Raw genomic sequence first — 19462 nt, forward strand, 5'->3', positions numbered from 1 at the left:
GGAGTAGAAGCCAGGCAGGGTGAAGCACACAGGGCTCATGCTCTATTTCTTTCTCGGCCCAGGAATATGTCCAGGCTCTTGTGCTCTCATCACCTGACCTGAAGACTTCTCAAGAGAGGGACAGGATTAAATGCCTAAAAGTACCCTGAAAATGAAAAGCTACATACAGATGCTTGACGCCCTCCTCTGCAGAGAACCCGACGAAGCCCAACTGCCGGGTTAACGTGTCTGCGAGGCATCCATGGAAACAGACTTGTAGCAGAAGCATCCATGGAAACAGACTTGTAAGCAGCTCCATTTATTTGAGTAAATAGCTTGTAAATAAATCATTGGTAAACATTACAAAATTAAATACATTTTCGAAAGCTTGCCAGTATACGTAAAATTCACAAACATAGTTCTTTTAAAAAATAAAATATGTTCAGAGCACCCTTGATATAAAATGCCTGACCCCCGTCCTTGGACAGGGCCACCTGGAGACATCTCCCAGTGGGTAGGGGTTCTGTGGGGGGCAGCGGGGGCCTCCTGGAGGGAAGGAAGAGTTTCTACTCTTACTTTTGACCCTGCCCACATCGCAACTAAATTTTGATTTTGTAACCAAGAGGGGCAGGGCAGGTGCCCAGGCCTAGCTGCAAGTACAGGGATCAGGGTGCACAATTAGGGCCAGCAGAGCCCAAAGTCCTCGCCATAAGCCAATTGAGAGAAGCAGGAAATGCAACCTCCACACTTCCAAACCAGCAAATGCGCCCCATCCGCTGTCTTATGAGAAGGCGAGGCTTTCTCACATCTACACTTCCTCAATAAGCAGTTCACGCCCTCCAGTCTGATGGAACCACGCATAGAAGGGACCTATTTCTAAGGAGGAAGGCAGTCTGCTAACTTCCTTTTGATCTGCTTTCATGGGGAGGGAATAATACATAGTATTTGGTGGAAAGCAGAGAATTCATTGCTACACAGGGCTTCCTTCTTCCATTTCGAAACACTGGTCAGATAGCATAGGCATTTCTCTAGAAATCAGGTTAGTTCTGCAAATTAAGGGTTCATAAAACTTTAAAAGACCACAAATGAGGCAATAAGTACATGACCTGGCAAAGCATCCCAACCAATGAAATAATATAAAGTCCACAAATTAAGCCCTTGACCAACTCAACATTTTTGTAGTGTAGCTCATTAAAACAACAGATACACTGCATTCTTTCACTTTGGTGCATAAAGTGAATGTTGACAGACAGCAGCACTCACGTGAAAAATGCCTGGTGGCCTCTAGAAAATACATGTGCTGGGACCGCCAATTCAAGGACGACCACAAGTTTATTCCATCCATATGAAATAAAACTCACATCTACAGTTTAACTTAGTTGTGTGTGGATATATACAAGTATGAGAAATTCGACAGCTGAGTCAAATATACAGCTTGAGAAAAAAGTATTATCAAACTAGTTGTAAGAAAGCCGTCTTCCCTGTATCGTAAGGTCCCTAAACATCTGAGTCCTTTCAGAAAATGCTGTCTGGCCTGGCCCATCCTTGGATGTCCACCTGCTTTGATAATCCTTGGTTGGGCTGTGGCCAGAGTTGTGATATCTTTGCTATTAAAATATTACACACTAACAAAAAACTTTAAAAACAAAACAAAAAAAAGGAACGCCCTTGAATAAATGTCTAATAGATTCCCCCCAACACCAAAAAAAACAAAAAAAACAAAAAAAAAACGTTGCTCTTAAGGACAACTATTCTTTAACAAGCATTTTCATGAAGTCCAAATCCCAGGAACCTGTCTTCATCTCTGGGAGAGTTCCACCCTGTTCCAGCATCATACACTCTTCTTCTGTGGAGGGCTCAGTTTCCTCATGCCTCTTATCCGAGAAAGCAGCTCTTTGATAAATTCCTAAAAGAGATTAGATGAAGTTAATATGAGTGGTCACTATTAAAAATTGTGTTTAAAAAAATCCGCTTAAAGTAATTGATATCAACGGCAGTCGACTTTAGTTGATGAATTTGTTTGGATATGTTAACTCCAACTAGTATAATACAGGAAATTTTTAAACAAACGAAGAGTACATAAACTTCACACCACAATGCCTTCTTACTGATCTACTCTCCATTGAGCTACCTTCACTCACTGAGGAATCTGTGTTTACACCAGTGCTACTCAACTTTGCTACTTATATAAGTCACCTGGGGGTCTTGTAGATTCTGAGTGAGTATGCCCAGGTTGGGATCTGAAATTCCGCATTTCCAAACTAGCTCACAGGTGATGTCAGTGTTAGTACCTGGACCACACCAGGAATAGCAATGCTAGACCAGTGGTTCTTAAATTTGAGTGTGCATCAGAATCACCAGGAGGAATGCTTTGGTTTGAATATGTCCCCCAAGTTTCGTATGTTTGAAATGTAATCCCCAAATTCATATGTTGATGAATGGAGGTGGGGCCTTTAGGAGGTAATTAGGATTAGATAAGGTCATCAGGGCGAGGTCCCTATAATAGGACTGGTGGCTTTATAAGAAGAGGAAGAGAGGCCTGAGTGGACATGCATGCTCTTCTTGCCCTCTCACCATGTGACAACCTCCACTGTGCTGTAACAGAAGAAGGCCCTCGCCAGATGCTGGTGCCATGCCCTTGGACTCCCCAGCCTCCAGAATCATGAACTAACTAAACCTCTATTCTTATAAATTACCTGGTCTGTGTTATTCTATTACAGCAACAGAAAACAGACTAAGACAGAACTTATTAAACCACAGAGTGACAAACCCCACCACCAAGTTTCTGAGTCAGTAGATCTGGAGTGGGGCCAGAGAATTTGCATTTCTGCCAAGCTCTCAAACGATACTGGTGCTACTACTCCCCACAGCATACTGAGACCACTGGTCTAGATCTCACTAAGAGTCTTTGGACTTTTTTGACTGCAAACTATAGGTAAAAGAGCAAAACAAAATGAAGCTAAAAACACATTTTACATTACAATTGAGTACCTACAGACACACACCTAAAATTAAAATTTACAAAATACTTACTATATACAATTTACTCATATTTTTCTACTCTACTCCTGTGAGGGACAAAGCTGAGCACATCAGGGACCATCTGAGCAAAAACACTAAGAAACCTTGCTCTCCACTGAGGACCTCTGAAACACAGCTCTCAGTCTCCCTGTACCAATTATAATTCTCAGTCCTGAGCTCCCAGACTAAATGAGCCCTATACTACTCTCCAGCTCTAAAACACAATAAGCTTAAATATTTACTATTTTATTAGCCACCACAATTTTTTAAACAACCTTTTTGTTATTATAAAAATAATATGTCCTTTTTCTAGAAAACGTGGAAAATACAAACCAGCAACAATGTAGTCCTTAGAAGTAACCACTATTGACATATTTTCTTTCATGGATACTGTTTTGACCTAATTAAGACCATACCATATAAATATATCTTTTTTTTTTCACTTAGCATTATGCCAGAAGCTTTTTCCCATAACATTGAACATTAAAAATTAATGTTAATGGTTATGCAATCCTTTATTGTATGGATGTTGTATAATCTGCTAAAATTCCCCCATCAATGAATATTTGGATGGTTCCTGGCTTTTCAAAATTATAAACACTGGCATAGCTAGCATCTTTGTGCATAAATTTTTGTAGGTTGGATTACTCTCTTTGGAGAGCTATCCGAGAAGAGGGTCAAATGACATAAACATTTTAATCATCACTATTTCTGAACTTGGACAGAATGGAGTACAAGTAAAGTAAAATGGAAGTCCTATTTTAATTTTCTGAACACTATCCAACTTGAAGAATTTTCTAGGATGAAATAATGCCATACTTTCCCATTTGTAATTCAATTTTCATTTTGAAAAGTTAAATACATTCCCTATTGCCTCTTTTACTATGTGGTTTAACCAATACATAGCATTCTGCATATACAGTTTTAATTTAGTTATTTTTGGAATCTGTTATGCTAATGACTCCTGCAAAAAGTTTTAGAGTTTTGGTATTTGAGTATAAATTTCCTTTTTTCTTTTTTTTTTTCAAAAAAAGGTCAGAATCACAAACCCTGTAATTTACTTTGTTGATAACTCTGGTAATTTTTCTGCACTATTTTAACAACACATTTCACAAAGTAAAGACTAAAGCCACATAAGGAATAATATACCCTAAATTACAGACCTTTCCCTTCAAGACACAAGTAATATGGTAATTTAAATCAAATTCAAATTTTCTTAAAAAACTGATCATGATGTGCATAAATTTCAGAGATTAAAAAGTTTAAACAAATGATATAATTTGTCCTGTGCTTATGATATATTAACATTAATGAAAAATTCATTTTAAATTTTACATCAATATAATTTATAAGTCTATATCATAATATACTATATTGTGCATAATGTGCATATTTTAAACTGTTCATTAAATTTGCATAATGGAGTACTCAGCTAAGCTAAAAAAATAGCAAGACCAATATTTATTCTCCATATAGAAACTTGGCAACACCACTTGCACAGAAGGATTTTGTTATTACAGATGATTCAAAGAAGATTCAAGGATCTCTAGTCAAAAATACTTTGATGGCTCTGGGTTCCTATTACTCAAAAGCACTCCATCTCCATAACAACACATCTCATTTACTCCCCCCAGAAAATCACTCAGACTTGGGTTGGGGACGCTGATTTAGTCAGAGCAGGGCTGTCCCTCTGAGGAATTGACCTCTGAGTTGGGACCTGAATTAACAGCAAGAGGCCAGCTCGGGAAGATCCGGGGGCATAGGTCACAGCACACGTGCAGAGCCCTGGGGAGAAACAAGCAAGAAAGTGGGTGTCCCTGGTGCGGAATGGCCAGGGTGAGCGTGGGGCAGTGACGCTGGAGGTGCTGGGCCAGGTCCCCAAGGCCTGGCAGGGCGATGACAGAACACTGCTGGCACAATGGCAAGCCATGGGAGCTTTGGAGTAGGGGAGCAACAATATCAGATTTATGTTTTTAAAAGATCCCTTTGGCTGCCGCGTGAAGAATGGGACTCAGGAAGGCAAGAGTGAAGGACAGACCAGTCTGGAGTCACCACAGTGCCCCAGACAAGGGATGCCGGGGCTTAGGGTACCGCGATGCAAACCCTAATGGAAGTGGTAGATTTGGCACCCATTTTGGAGGCAGAGCCAATAGACCTTGCTGTTGGACTGAATGGGAGGAGAAGACAGGAAAGAAGGGAATTAAGGTCACCATTTCTCCCCAGCTAAGTGACAAGGTGGTGCCCTCTGCTGAGACGGGGGATAGCTGGAGGGAAAGAAAACAGATTTACAGATTTGTCTTGAGATGTCAAGACGACAGGCACATGTGACTTTGGGTCTCAGCTCATGGCTGAAGACGTTAATATGGGCACCACCAGCATCTGGATCAGTGGTTTTCACCTTCAAAACAAAACAACAATGATGTGTTACCCCACAGAGATACCAGATTGGAACAGAAGTTTCCTGAAAAAATATAACTCTTGCTATTAGTATTTTATTCTGAAAAAGTGCAGTTTGAGACCAGCTAATGGGATCCTTCCCATAGTTTGTCAACACACAACGATCTAGACCTGGACTATTCAATATAGTGGCCACTAACGATATGTGCCTACTGAAACCGAAATTAATTAAAATAAGTAAAAATGAAAATTCACTTTGTTAGTCACACTAGCCACATGTCAAGTGTTCCATACCCACATATGTCTAGTGGCTGCTGTGTTGGACAGAATGAGTTGGGAAGTTTTCCTGCCTTTTCAAGTTTCTGGAAGAGATTATATACAGTTGTTGTGATTCCTGCCTTGGATATCTGGTAAAATTCCCCAGGGAAGCCGTCTGGGCCTGCATTTTTGTTTGTTTGTTTGAGGGGAGGTTTTGAAAGGTCGTATCTTTTAAGAAATTTGGCTGTATGAGATAGGAAAAACAAAACTGTTTTGCCTACGTTCATGATCAGCACAGCACATTTCTGGCCATCAAAATGCATGGGGAGGTTTGGTGGGGGCAGGGAGTTTCCCTACACAGCAAGCAGTTATTTAGCAGATCCAATGATGCAATTCTATTCTGACACTATTTACTTGGAGTTAAAGTCAGAACACCCAGTCCCACCACACTGCCCCCCACTTCAGATGCCAATTCCAGGTCTCAGGTTGTCACCTATACTTCTGGATTGACCGGCTATGAACTGAGTTCCCATGACCCCTGCCTTGGGTGCAGTAATTTGCTAGAGCAACTTACAGAACTCAAGGAAACACTCACACTTACTGGTGTATTATAGTAATAAAGGATATGATAAAGGATACAGATGAGCAGCCACATGGAGAGATGCATAGGACAAGGTACGGGGAAGGGGCGTTGAGCTCCCATGTCCTCTCCAGGTACACAAACCTCCCAGCACCTCCACGTGTTCAGCAACCCAGAGGCTCCCCAAGCCCCATCGTGCAGGGACTTTTATGAAGGCTTCATCACATAGACGTGATCTATTATTAACTCAATCTCCAGCCCTGCTCTCCTTAAAGGAGGCTGGTGGATGGGGGCACTGAAAGTTCCAAGCTTCTAATCATGGCTTGGTCTCTCTGGTGACCAGTTCCCATCCAGAAGCCCACCAAGAGCTGTCTCATTACAACAAAAGATGCTCCTGTCACCCCAGAAATTCCAAGGGATTAGGAGCTCTGGGTTTTCTATTTCATTGATTTCTGTCTTCATCTTTATCATTTTTTTTCTTTGCCTTATTCTGAGTTTAATTTGCTCTTCTTTTCTTAATTCCTAAGGTGGACGCTGAGGTCATTGATCTGAGATCTTTTCTACTGTAAACATTCGGTGCTGTATGTTCCCCTCTAAGCATTGCTTTAGTGGCATCTCATAATTTTGATATGATGGGTTTTTATTTTCATTCAGTTCAAAACAGCTTCTAATTTCCCTTTTAATTTCTTCTTTGGACTATGGGTTATTTAGAAATGTGTCATTGGGTTTCCAAATATTTGGAGATTTTCCAGGTATTTTTCTGTTACTGATTTCTAATTTAATTCCATTATAGTCAAAGAACATACATTCTATGACTTGAATCCTTTTAAATTTGAGACTTGCTCTCTAGCCCAGAATATGTCTATGCTGGTAAATGTTCTGTGTGCATTTTATAAAAAAAACAGGCTGCCTCTAAGCCGGCTGTCTCACTACTGCCTTTACACAGCCTCTTCCCATGTAACTAGCACTTGCACTGAACAAGGTCAAGGAAAGGATGACAAAACTGCTTCCCCAGTTATGAGATTTCCAAATGAAAATGGTACTTTATTTAAGGCACTTCTCTAAACACAAAGAGCACGGTCTTTTGCAATACTCAAAAAAGGGCACTCGACTCCTTTTTGACCTTTCAATCCCTGGCTAAAAGGGTGGGTGAGGACAGATGAGGAGCTCCCTGGCGGATGTGGGTTCTGTACTGGGATCTGGCACTGGCTATGCTCAACCGAAAACGAGAAGGGAATGGGGGATGAGCTCTGATTGAAGGCTCTCACGGTAGCCTCCTTACATGTGACCATACTGAATACAATGTAGCAGAGGTTTTGCAGTTCAGTAAAACCAGTGTTCCAGTTCATTGCAAGTCATTTGCCTAAGGTCACAAAGCAAATACTTGAATCATTTCTCTTGATGCCAACTGAGTCTGTGACGTGTGCATTGAGCCCTCACTGAGCCTGCCTCTACCCAAGTGCTAAGATGAAAAGCATCCTGCCTTCCAGGAGCTCCCAGGCCACTGGGAAGGACCTCAGCTTTGACCCTAAGAATCAGGGAAAGAAGAGCAAGTTAAACCCAAAGCAGGCCCTGCCAAGGTAAGGCACGGGCCGCAGTGCTGGGTGTGGGCACAGGCGCCCTGCAGAGCCCCAGCCGGGCCTGCTCAGCTTCTCCCACGCTGCCTCCCAGAGCAGATAACAGGGCCAAAGAAGGCCACAGCTCCAGGAGACCTCCAAAGACCAGAGGCTCTGTGTAATATAAAGGCCACAGAACCCAGAACAACTACTCCGGGTGAGCTGGCTCCCTCCCCCTCTCCCTCCTTCCTCCCTCCTCCTCCTCTCCCATCACTAGTTGAAGGGAAATCTTTTTAACTGTCTCTCCAGCAGTTTCTAAGATCTGGCCATTCCAGTTTCCTAACAGTTGAAATACTATTTCTACTAATTGCCCAACATTTGCCCTGACCCATCTTTCAAGACAAGCAGCTTTGAAGAATGCCTCAGCAGCTTTTGTCCGAATGCTCCTCAGAACGCTCCTAAGAGACCCCAGGTCTGCACCTTGGAATCTGCCTCCCAGCAGCCAGGCTCCCCGGGGTTCGTCGTGCCCTGCTGGACACATCCCTGCGTGCACGGAACGAGGCGAGGCCCTGTGCCCCTCGGACTGTGGCTTGTACGGCGATGCAAGAAGCAGAGAAACAGAAGATAAAGACCTTGGGTCACAAACACAGGAGGATCCTTTGAAACAAATGCCTAAAAAACTCTTAATGGGTTTGTTCCTATAAGGAAGGAGTCACCCTACCCGCACACAGTGAGAGGCAGTGTAGCCCTGTGGTGAGGACAGGGACCTGGAACAAGATGACCTGGTTCAGATCCTCAGGCTCCACTTGAAGACTAATCATTCCAGTCTCGGTTTTACTTTTGTGTAAGTGGGAGCAATTACAATAAAAGCTACCCCCAGGGCTGCTGTAAGAATTAAATGACTGGGCCAGGCCAGGCACAGTGGCTCATGCCTGTAATCCTAGCACTCTGGGAGGCCGAGGCGGGAAGATCGCTCGAGGTCAGGAGTTCGAGATCAGCCTAAGCAAGAGCGAGACCCCCGTCTCTACTAAGAACAGAAAGAAATTAATTAGCCAACTAAAAATATACAGAAAAAAACAATCAGCCAGGCATGGTGGCGCATGCCTATAGTCCCAGCTATCGGGAGGCTAAAGCAGAAGGATTTTTTGATCCCAGGAATTTGAGGTTGCTGTGAGCTAGGCTGATGCCACGGCATGCTAGCCCAGACAATTCACTCTATTTTGAGACTCTGTCTCAAAAAAAAAAAAAAAAAGAATTAAATGATTGAATGAATTAATATATTAATTAATGAATTAATATATTAATAAATGATTGAATGAATTAATATATGTCATGTGTACCACTGTCATGGTCATCTCCATTGAGACTAAGCTGAACTTTGAGATACGAACATACCCAGTCTATCCACATTCAAATCAGTGATACGCTACTCTGACTACACTATCTGCTCCTCCCTGTCCGTGGAGGAAAAGTCTGACGATGAAGGCAGGTGAGAATTATGTCATGTGACACCAGTGAGGTCTGGGTGCGGACGCCAGGCTGGGAGCAGCACTCACAGGTTCCTCCCGAGGGAGCTGTCGGTTGCCCTGCAAACGTTCCTCTCTGCGGTGGTCGGTTCCCCCAGCTTTAGGTGACAGAGGACATGATTGCTGAGAAAATCCACACCGGCCTTTCTCCACCCTGCCTGCTCCCGGCCCCGGTTCCCAGAGCACCTTCCCCAGCAGATTCCCTGCCCCCGGCCTCTCCTCCCCGAAGCCTGAGCAACAGCCTGCCGCCACAGCCTGCCACTCCACAGCCACTTCCACTGCGTGACTTCCGCCCTCGAGGGACTACAAGTGACCACAGAGTGTATTTGTTCTTCACAGCATGAAGTATTCGAAATGGGCTTGGAAACATTCCTTCGGCAGAATTTCCCAACAGCTCCCTCCCATCGACACACACACACACACACACACACACACACACACACACACACACGCACACGCACATGCACACGCACACATGCGCGCGCACACACACACAGCAGCACCAACAAGCACCTCCTACTCCTTGAGCTCTTCCTTCCCTGCCGACTCCTCTGAGCCTTTGAACGTGGCCTCTATCGCTCTGCATGTGGAGGGAGCCGACCCTTCCCTCCACAAACCTCCCTCCCTTAGAACACCTGAAAGCTTCCCTTCTTCAGTAAATGCCTTTCTAAATGACCCTGGGCCAGGCCCCCTCCCTCAGCCCCGGGCACTATTTTTGGATCTGAGAACGCTCTGCATTCACCTTGTTAGTACGCTCATTCACCCGAGCACCGCCTTCCCCAGGGCGTGTGCATTGCTGTTCCGCCTGGCACAGCACCGTGCTCTGGGCCACCAAACACCTGCCTGGGGCTCAGATCTAGCTCATACTTATCGGGCACCTTTTGTGGGACAGGCACTCTGGCTATTTTCACATTCTGTCTCATTTAATCATGACAAGTGTCATAAAATATGCTCGGAGGGGCCTCGACTGAGGTCACAGAGCTGCTGTGTGGTCAGACCAAGATTCAAACCCTGTGTTAATATAAAGGCATCGGGAACCCGGAACCACTGCCCTGAGGTGGAAGGTCCCATTCCTTCTCTCTGAACCTCGCTGCCCAGGTTAAGACATCCTTTTTATTAAGCAACCAGGTAAGGTAATCGTAGCCTAACTACACACTAAACTAAAATGACTTGAAATGCGTATGATAAACATAGCATCGTAATTTTCAAGTATGGGGAAAAGGGTGACAGACATGCAAAAACTTGGCCTACAGGTAGACTGAAAATTATCCCTGAGGGATGAAGCTTTTCCTCATAGCCTCTTCCCTAGGGGACGACAAAAACCTCAAGAGCCTTCATAACTACCTCCTATTCTAACTAACTCATAAATTAGAAGAAAAGAGAAAGAGGCGGCAAAGGAGGGAAAGAAGGAGGAGAAAGAAAAAACGGAAGAAAAGACAGAAGCAGAGTGCTGACTTTTTACCCACTGAAATCCTGCCCAACCTACCCATGAATCATTGAGATTCTTCTCATTGCCACATCCATTGCCCCTAGCAGTTCTCTTCATTTGACACTACCAAGGACACTTTTCTTTCTTTTTTTAAGTTATCAGCTTCATCAAGTAATAATTTAATCTATTTAAAGTGTATCATTTGGTGAGTGTTGACACTTGGTTACCCCCAGGAAATCACCATCACAATCAGGGTGTGGAATATTTTCACCCCGAAGATGTCCTATTTCCCTTCGAGAATTCATCAGGCCCCAGCCCCAGGATTCTGTCACTATAATTTAGTTTGCATTTTATGTAAATGGAATCATTCATTATGTCCTGTGTTTTGCCTGGCTGATTTCCAATATATCTGAGATTCATCAATACCGCCGTGTGCGTCAGCACTTTGGCCCTTGCATTGCTGAGCGGTGTCCCACCACCCGGTGTGCCCATTTGTTTATCCACCCATCTGCAGAAGGATGGCACTTGGGTGACTTTGAGCTTTTTTTTTTTTTTTTGAGACAGAGTCTCGCTTTGTTGCCTAGGCTAGAGTGAGTGCCATGGCGTTAGCGTAGCTCACAGCAACCTCAAACTCCTGGGCTCAAGCAATCCTCCTGCCTCAGCCTCCCGAGTAGCTGGGACTACAGGCATGCACCACCATGCCCGGCTGATTTTTTCTATATATATCAGTTGGCCAATTAATTTCTTTCTATTTATAGTAGAGACGGGGTCTCGCTCTTGCTCAAGCTGGTTTTGAACTCCTGACCTCGAGCAATCTGCCTGCCTCGGCCTTCCAGAGTGCTAGGATTACAGGCATGAGCCACCGTGCCCAGCCAACTTTGAGCTTTTGATCATTGTGAATAAAGCAGTTACGAATATACCTGTACGAGTATTTGTGTAGTCATATTTCGTTTGTTTCTTTTGAGTAAATACTTAACAATGTAGTGGCTGAGTTGTAGAGTGTGTTTGTTTTACTTTTTCGAAAACCCGAAACAGTTTTCTAAAGTGATTGCACCATCTCACATTCCCCCCAGCAGGTGTGAGAATTCCAGTGCATCTACATCTCCACCTATACTCTGTGTTTTTCATTTCAGCTTATCTTGGGGATGTATAGTGATAATAGATCTTTCTGGGTTTTTCAAGGAGCTTGTTTACTTCTCTCTACAGCCGATCCTCAAACAACATCATTTGAGAAAACAAACCAATTCCCACTGGGGCCACTGTCTGTGTGGGTTTTCTCCAGGTACCCTGGTTTCCTCCCACAGCCCAAAGCTGTGCCCATGAGGCTCATCGGTGTGTCTCTGCGGTCCCAGTGTGAGTGTGGGTGCGTGTGTGGGTGCGTCCTGTGGTTCCCACCTGGTACCCTGAGCTGCCAGGACAGGCTGCAGGCACCCAAGACCCTGAACTGGAATAAGCACGTTGGAAAATGGAAGAATGAATGAATACAAATTATTGTAAAACAAAAATCAGTAAAGTGTATGATAATCGCACAAATGCACGACAATAAACGATGCAGTATTCAAGCGCTTGCCAACCCGCCATATTAATGACTGTTTTTGAACCTCGTGGTGGGGGGAGGTGCTCCTGACAATTTCTGCTTTGCAAACATTTGCGCCTTGATTTAGCCCACCACGGCTATGACCGCCATCACTCGCTGACTCCCCACAAACCAGGTAAAGAATTATCTTACTTGTTTTTATTAATCCTTCTTAAATGTATATACAGCTCCCATTCATTTCCATGTTTAACACTGGAAGTGTTTGGGTCTTTATTTAGAAGTTTGCTGATATTTTTGTGAACAGAAATATGCCGTAGGAACTGAACTCTTATTTGTATCAATTAGCCTACGGTCAAATGGGTTTCTTTATACATGGTTTTGCTTAAAGTTGCGGTTTCCAAGAACCGATCGATGACGTTAAATGAAGACTTACTATACATTCTCCACTTGGGTCCCTGACCTACCGACAATGCCCTGAGTTGGGCCCTCCCCACTGCCACCCCCTGCTGGCTACGTGCTGCCTTCTCCAACGCTGTTCCTAGACTCCTCAAGACCAGGAACACTAGTGACCCTCAGATCTCATCTCTAGCTCTGGTTTCACCCTGAGATCCAGATCCTCATTCCTTGTGGCTGCCAGAGATCTCCACCAGGATGCCCCCTGGGCAGATCAGTCCCAAATGACCAAAAGTGAGCTCACTGTTACCCACCCCTGCCTCCAACCTGTTCCACCCCTTCAGGAAGTTACAGTGTCCATTTTCTGTGTCCTCAACAAACCATCATCAAGACTTCTTTTCCTTCCAAATTAATCCATAAATTTCAATGCAATTCCATTCAAAATACAAATATTCGCAAATAGTTAAGACAGTTTGAATAAGAAAATGGTGAGCTTCCTGGACCCTTACTAAGAACTTATTATAATGCCCTGGTAATTGAGACAGTGTGCACTGGTAGACAGATAGCCAGAAATAGTCCCTACATAGAGGGAACCTGAGCTATGACACAAGTGGTCTACAGAGCAGTGGGGTACGGATGAACTGACTGCTCAGTAAATGGTACTAGGACAATATGGCCACACATAAAATTAGATTCCTACTTATCATACGCAAAAATAAATTCAAGGGGGTTTGAATACCTGAGTGCAAAAGGCAGAAATGAAAACTTTCAAAACAAAATATAAAGAGACTATATTTAAGACACTAGTGAAAGATTTTTAAATAAGACTTTTTAAAAAGCACAAGCCACAGAAGATATTATTAAGAAATTTGGCTTTAATTAAAACTTCTGTACACAAAAGACAACACAAGTGAAAATAAGCTCCACAGACAAATTTGCAACCTACATCAAGGTCAAGGGTTGTCATCCAGATTATATAAAGAACTCTTAAAAATCAACAGGAAAAACACCAACAACTCAAAAGAAAAGTGAGCATAGAATTTGAAATGGAAATTCCCTGAAAAAGAAAAACAAATAGCCAATAAGCATGTAGGGAAAAAAAAAGAGTACCCAACTTCCCTAGCAGTCAGTAAAAGATATGTTGCAACAATAAGACATCATCAGATTGGCAAAAATTGTGAAGTTTAGCAATACCAGGTATGAGAATAGTGAGGTTGAAAGAAAGCTGTTATATCCTGTTGGTGGGCATGCAAGCTGGTGCAAGCATTTAAGAGCAACTCCATTTCTTGTACTCCTTGGAGAAAATCTTGGACACAAGGCAACAAGTCAACAATAATTATTCTACTGCACCATTGTTTGTAATAATTAAAAAGTGAACACAGCCTAAATGAGTATCCCCAGAAGAATGGAAACATTTATTACAGTATATTAATACAAAGGAATGCTGTACAGTAATAAAACGAACACACTAGAGCCTCCTTTATTAACATGGATAAATTCAGACATCTGATGTTGGACAAAATAAGTAAGCCAAATGAGAAAATTTTCAAAATAGGATTTACACAGTTAAAATGTATACAAAATAATCCATGTGCATTCTGGTCACCGCTACTTGGTTGCGAGAGTCTTACTGATCTTTGTTTTCCTAGCACAGCACTCAATATACAAGGGAGGCTCAGCAAAGGTTTGCAAAGTAAAGGCATGTATGAATGAACCAATTAATTCCTACAACTGTGGCATAAAAGTGAAGAAACAGAGAGGAAACTATTAATAAAATCTTTAAATGTCAATTGAGTAAGAAAAAATCTGTACAAAGTATCAAGTGGACCAACAGCTTTGTAGGATCTAAAGATGCTCCTCCAAGCACTGAAAAACTAGGCCAACCTGGGAGAGTCAGGGAAGATGAGAAGTGTTCAGGGAAGGGAGGAGCCTAGAATGTTCCTTCACACTCTCACACACACTGAAACACACATACAGAGTGGAGATCAAAGGACAGTAGAAAGAAGCCAACAACATTTCCAGTGAGCTTGGAAAACTGACTTTATACAACATGCAACCACCTGATTTATAAGAGACTTCTAAAAAGGAACGAAGTCCAGATCTGGCAGCAGTCATGAAAGCAGAGGGTCCTTTCTTACTCTAAAGTCTCTGCCTTGTGGCTCTGTCATAGGGACATGCATTGCAGCAGCCACACCCTCCCCTGAGCTCCCCACCCACTTCCCCCTGGGCTGGAGCTTATCCAGTCCACCCCACCCTACCCCCACTTGCTCCCCCCTGCACCAGAGGCAGCAGAGGGACACACATTTTGTCGTTATCACCATAGCCAGGTGTCTGGTAGCCTGCCCTAGTCATTCAAAGTAATTAATCTGTTACACTCACTGAAAATAATGTGCTACTTAAAAACAGATGGGCCCATTGGAAAATGGGAAAAAGAGAAACCACAGAATCACTGCAAATCACTGTTTTGTGCATAAGCTATACTTAGGTCATTCTTTCAAGCACTTTGAGTCAATTAAAAAGTGAATCAAGATAAATCAATATCATGCAGTATCCCTTGGATTAGAAGTATTTCCTGACAAAAGAACTTCTAAATGAAATGTTTAAAATCACAGCTCAGGGAGTGGTTTCACCAACCACAGTGACTGTATAAATTCTGCAAGCTCTAATAATGGGTGCTCAGAAGCACCCTGGACACTCAACCTGCTTTTCTGAAAAGAATACCATCCACTTCTTACCAGGGTGCAAGGGTGGGGAGAGGATTCCCAAGGCTGGGACCCACGTGGATGCTCTGAGCACTGTCGCCTCCCTGTTCCCCACCCACCAGTTGCTTCCTTAAAACTGCATATTCACCCACTCGCTCTAGCCTGGGCAACAAAGCAAGACTCTGTCTCAAAAAAAAAAAAAAAACTGCATATTCACAGGAGCCGTCTGTCCTGCCGCCAACTGACAGCAAATGGAGTCTTCTCCACCCAAGTCCTAAGTAGCTACCTGACACTTCCTCCAAAAAGCCTGACATTCAACAGACTGGTGAGAATCAGGTAAGGTGTGAATGGGTGGAGTGAGAAAAGAAGTTCCAGATCCACAAAGTTTAGGTGAGTGAGGAAAATGGGAAGGGTAGTACTTGCCACTTGGAAAAGGCTATGGTGACATCAGAGAATTGCCCCAAATGGTAAAATGTCCTCACCCAAAGAAACAGCTAAGCATTTAAAAAAAATCACACTATGCTCTTATCTGCTTGAATATCCGGGTCACCCAGGAGGCCCAGCGGGCAGGCAGTGAGTGGGCACTGTGGGCTGAGCTTTAGGGTGGCCCCAGCTCTGCGTGAGGCTGGGATTTGCACCCTGAAGTCACAGGCATTTGTCGGCTCCACAGCACGGCACACCCACACTCACCACAGAAATATTTAATTTCTGTCTTCTTTCGGGAGGATGGCATGTTGTTTATCTTTAGCGAGGCTCATCTACACCAGCGCACACCAGAACCAATCCTGTTTTCCATTATCTGAAAAGAGGCTTATGAATCTGTTCTGTGCAAGGGTTTGTGGCTGCTGTTGTCATAACTTCCACCAAGATAAACTCCGGATGTTCTTAACCACATCCTGCTCCCTGCCCCCAACCTTTAACTTAGAACCACTGACACTATGTTGTCCATTTATTTCCTTAACTATCTGCCTTTAAATATTGATTTATTCCACTGTGAGAGAAGTCCCACTAATCTGTGTTAGAGATCCGGTCCACTGCTCTCGGACTAATTTATTTTTCACCCAAATTCCAACCTATCTTTGTGTGCAGCAGAACAGTTCGTTTGCCCTCCCCAGATTCTACCCTGGAGCCCTTAATTCTCCCTTCACTTACTAACAGCTTTCTCAGAATCTTTACACTTGCAATTCCAGCAACAGAAAATAAAATCCATATAAATAATCCAGCCACTGTAAATAAGCAATCAAGTAAATTCAGGAAAATTATAATCTTCCACTTTATAATCACTAAGGAACTAAAGTAACTTCACGAAGTGTCCTACTATCCACAAGGGAGAATCTTATTTGCTACAAATACAGGAATTTTGTCTCAATAAAGGAAACTCATTTCCAAACTTTTTGGAATTTATTTTTGTTGATAATTCTTTTTATTAAACATATAGATATCCAAAAGGCATGTGTCAAATTGTCTTTCATTTATATTCTTTCTTCTGTCTAGATAAGTCTAATCACAGGAAGAGAATGTGGAGCTATTTTTAATATGGGGTTGATCATTCTGAATTTAATGAATAAGAAAAGGCCATAAAGTCACAATCAGTCATTTGAAAATGCCAGCCAGGTGCACTGCCCTTTAAAGCTTGTGCCTCCTCTACTGTAGGTTTTATAAAAATAACAATCATTAATTACTAGGGGGTGAGGGGTGCATCAAAAAGCAAGAGCATGTGGCTTTTCTTATAATGCCATCTCTTCCTTATTTTCATCACTTTTATTGTCATCGTCATTATTCTCAAGGTCATCCTGCTTCTAAGAATATACAGCAAAGAATTTACCTGCCCCCAGCCCCTGAGAGATGAGCTCTACGCCCTTAGAATGTCTGTCTGTACAAAGTGTCTTTGTCTACCTGGAGGGCTGGGCCACACCAGGTAGTCCAAGGATGTGATTGAGGGTGGGAGCTTTGGATCATGTGATATCAGCTGGAGACTGAGGCCAGCCATGTCATGGGCAGTCAGTCACGTCTATGCGATCGAGCCCCAGTAAAACCTCTGGACACCCAGGCTCAGGCGAGCTTCCCTGATTGGCAATACTCTCCAGGTATTGCCACACATCACTGCGGAGAGGATTAATGCCGACCATTCCACTGGGAGGAGGCAAGTGGAAGCTCTGCATCTGCAACTTTCCTGGACTCCACCCCCCCAGTGTCTCTTCCCTTGCCTGATCTTAATCTACAAAGTTCCACTGTAATGAACCAGAACCACGAGTGTAGCAGATTTCAGTGAGTTTCTCCAGTGAATCATCAAACCTGAAGGTGATCTTGGGACCTGTGGGCTAGCAACCAGCGTCAGAAGTAAGGGGAGGGGCGTCCTGTGTGCACTTCCCTAACTCTGCAAAGGGCGCTGAATGAAAGCCAGGAAATAAATGCAGGGTTTTGCTTAATGACTACACGTCTTTGGCAAGCTTACCTAACATTTCTGGGTTGATTTTCCTCAATGAAAACAATCTTAATTAACTTTATAAATATTCTAAAATGGAGCTTGTGCTCACCTAGTAAGAATTCAGAGAAAGTCAGAGCCTAGGATTTGGACTCAAATATGAGTCCAGATGCCAACTCCAGCACACACCGGCTCTTGTACCCTGAGCAGATGAGGTCTGGTACAGAAGTCCTAATGAAAGTGTGTAAGCAACTGGAATACTGGGACCGAAATCCTTTCAGGTACTAAGTAAAGCTACATGTGTTTCTGGCTAATAAACACCAATCCTATAATAGTTACCTGCCCAATTACACTAAAAAAGTATAAGGCTTTTGTAACCAATGGCTACCACCATTAGAATATAGTTTTCATTTGATTCTGGTCTTTCTTTGGAAGTCCCCAATTCCTTCTCTATTCAGAAATGTTGTTCTGAAGGTGACCGCTTTTAAAAGGTATCTTTTCAGCCAAGGCATAGTGGCTCATGCCTATAATCCTAGCACTTTGGGAGGCTGAAGCAGGAGGAGCTCTCGGGCCAGGAGTTTGAGGTTGCAGTGAGCTATGATCACACCACTACACTCTAGCTTGGGACATAGAAAAAGACCCTGTCTCAAAAAAAAAAAGAAAAAAGAAAAGAAAAGAAAGGGATTTTCCTGCCTTGGACACTCAGCTCCATTAAACTGAGTAACACAGCTGCTTTCTTTGCTTTCTCTAGCAAGTGCAGATCCCCTGAAAAACACATTCTGTCAAGCTATTTGGTTCATAACTTAGAAAATCATTGAATAAGCTGACAGCCTGGCACGTCTGTCCTTTACTTCTATCTTAATATTCTTTGAGCATTCAAATTCCCATCACAGTTAACTGTGGCCTTCTAAGAGGTTGTTTTACAAAAGGATATTGAAGTTCACTGCCAGGTCTCAGTGCCTAGATTAGTTGCAGGCACACAGATGTTCAATAAACATTTGCTGAGCAAATGAATAAAGAGAATATAGTTAAACGCCAGGCTGTGTCTCCTCTAGTCGCCCACATGATTTTTCTGTGTTGTAAATACCCATTTATATGTTTTTTCCACTGTAAACAGCTCAATGCAGAAGGACTGTGAGTACTTCCACATATATAAGATGAACAATAACTTTAAAAGATAGGTTTAAATGCTAAATGGGGAGAGATCTGACGTAAATAGGATGAGTTGGCAATAGCCACCACCAAAGCCCATCAGAAAAGTGACAGTCACATGAAACCACTGCAAAAGGAGAATCTGTCCCCTACTGCCAACACAAGAACAACAGAGCTGGCCTGCCTTTCAGAAAACACTGCTCGATTTCTACTTAAAAACCATACCAGGTATCTTTTTCCTGCACCATCGCATGGCCATGACAGTTCCATTACCTGGCAGATTATGGGGACCCAGAAATGACTCTTTCCATCTACTATCAGACTTAGTCATTCTGGATGAGCTGATGCATATCAATTTATAGGCTTTGATTGTTAAAATGATAGGTTATATCACAACCTCTAGTTCAAAAAATGAAATAAATGCATGAAAGGAAAAACATGGTGTTATTCAGAGAGCAATGGCATGGACAACTATAAAAAGAGATTTAAAAAAAATAAAAGCTCATT

The 19462-nt window shown here is 43.0% G+C and overlaps 1 protein-coding gene across 1 annotated transcript in view; it reads right to left on the bottom strand.

Annotated features, from left to right (window-relative positions):
- Positions 1-267: 267 nt before the first annotated feature.
- The window catches only part of PPP1R14C (protein phosphatase 1 regulatory inhibitor subunit 14C), an 84247-nt gene continuing 65052 nt past the window's right edge, over positions 268-19462 (bottom strand). The window contains exon 4 of the mRNA XM_012740938.3: positions 268-1885. Within this exon, the coding sequence (XP_012596392.1) occupies positions 1811-1885 (75 nt within the window). The 3' untranslated portion in view covers positions 268-1810. The remainder of the gene's footprint in view (positions 1886-19462) is intronic.

The sequence above is a fragment of the Microcebus murinus genome, chromosome 5 (genome assembly GCF_040939455.1).
Source record: "Microcebus murinus isolate Inina chromosome 5, M.murinus_Inina_mat1.0, whole genome shotgun sequence".
NCBI lineage: Eukaryota > Metazoa > Chordata > Mammalia > Primates > Cheirogaleidae > Microcebus > Microcebus murinus.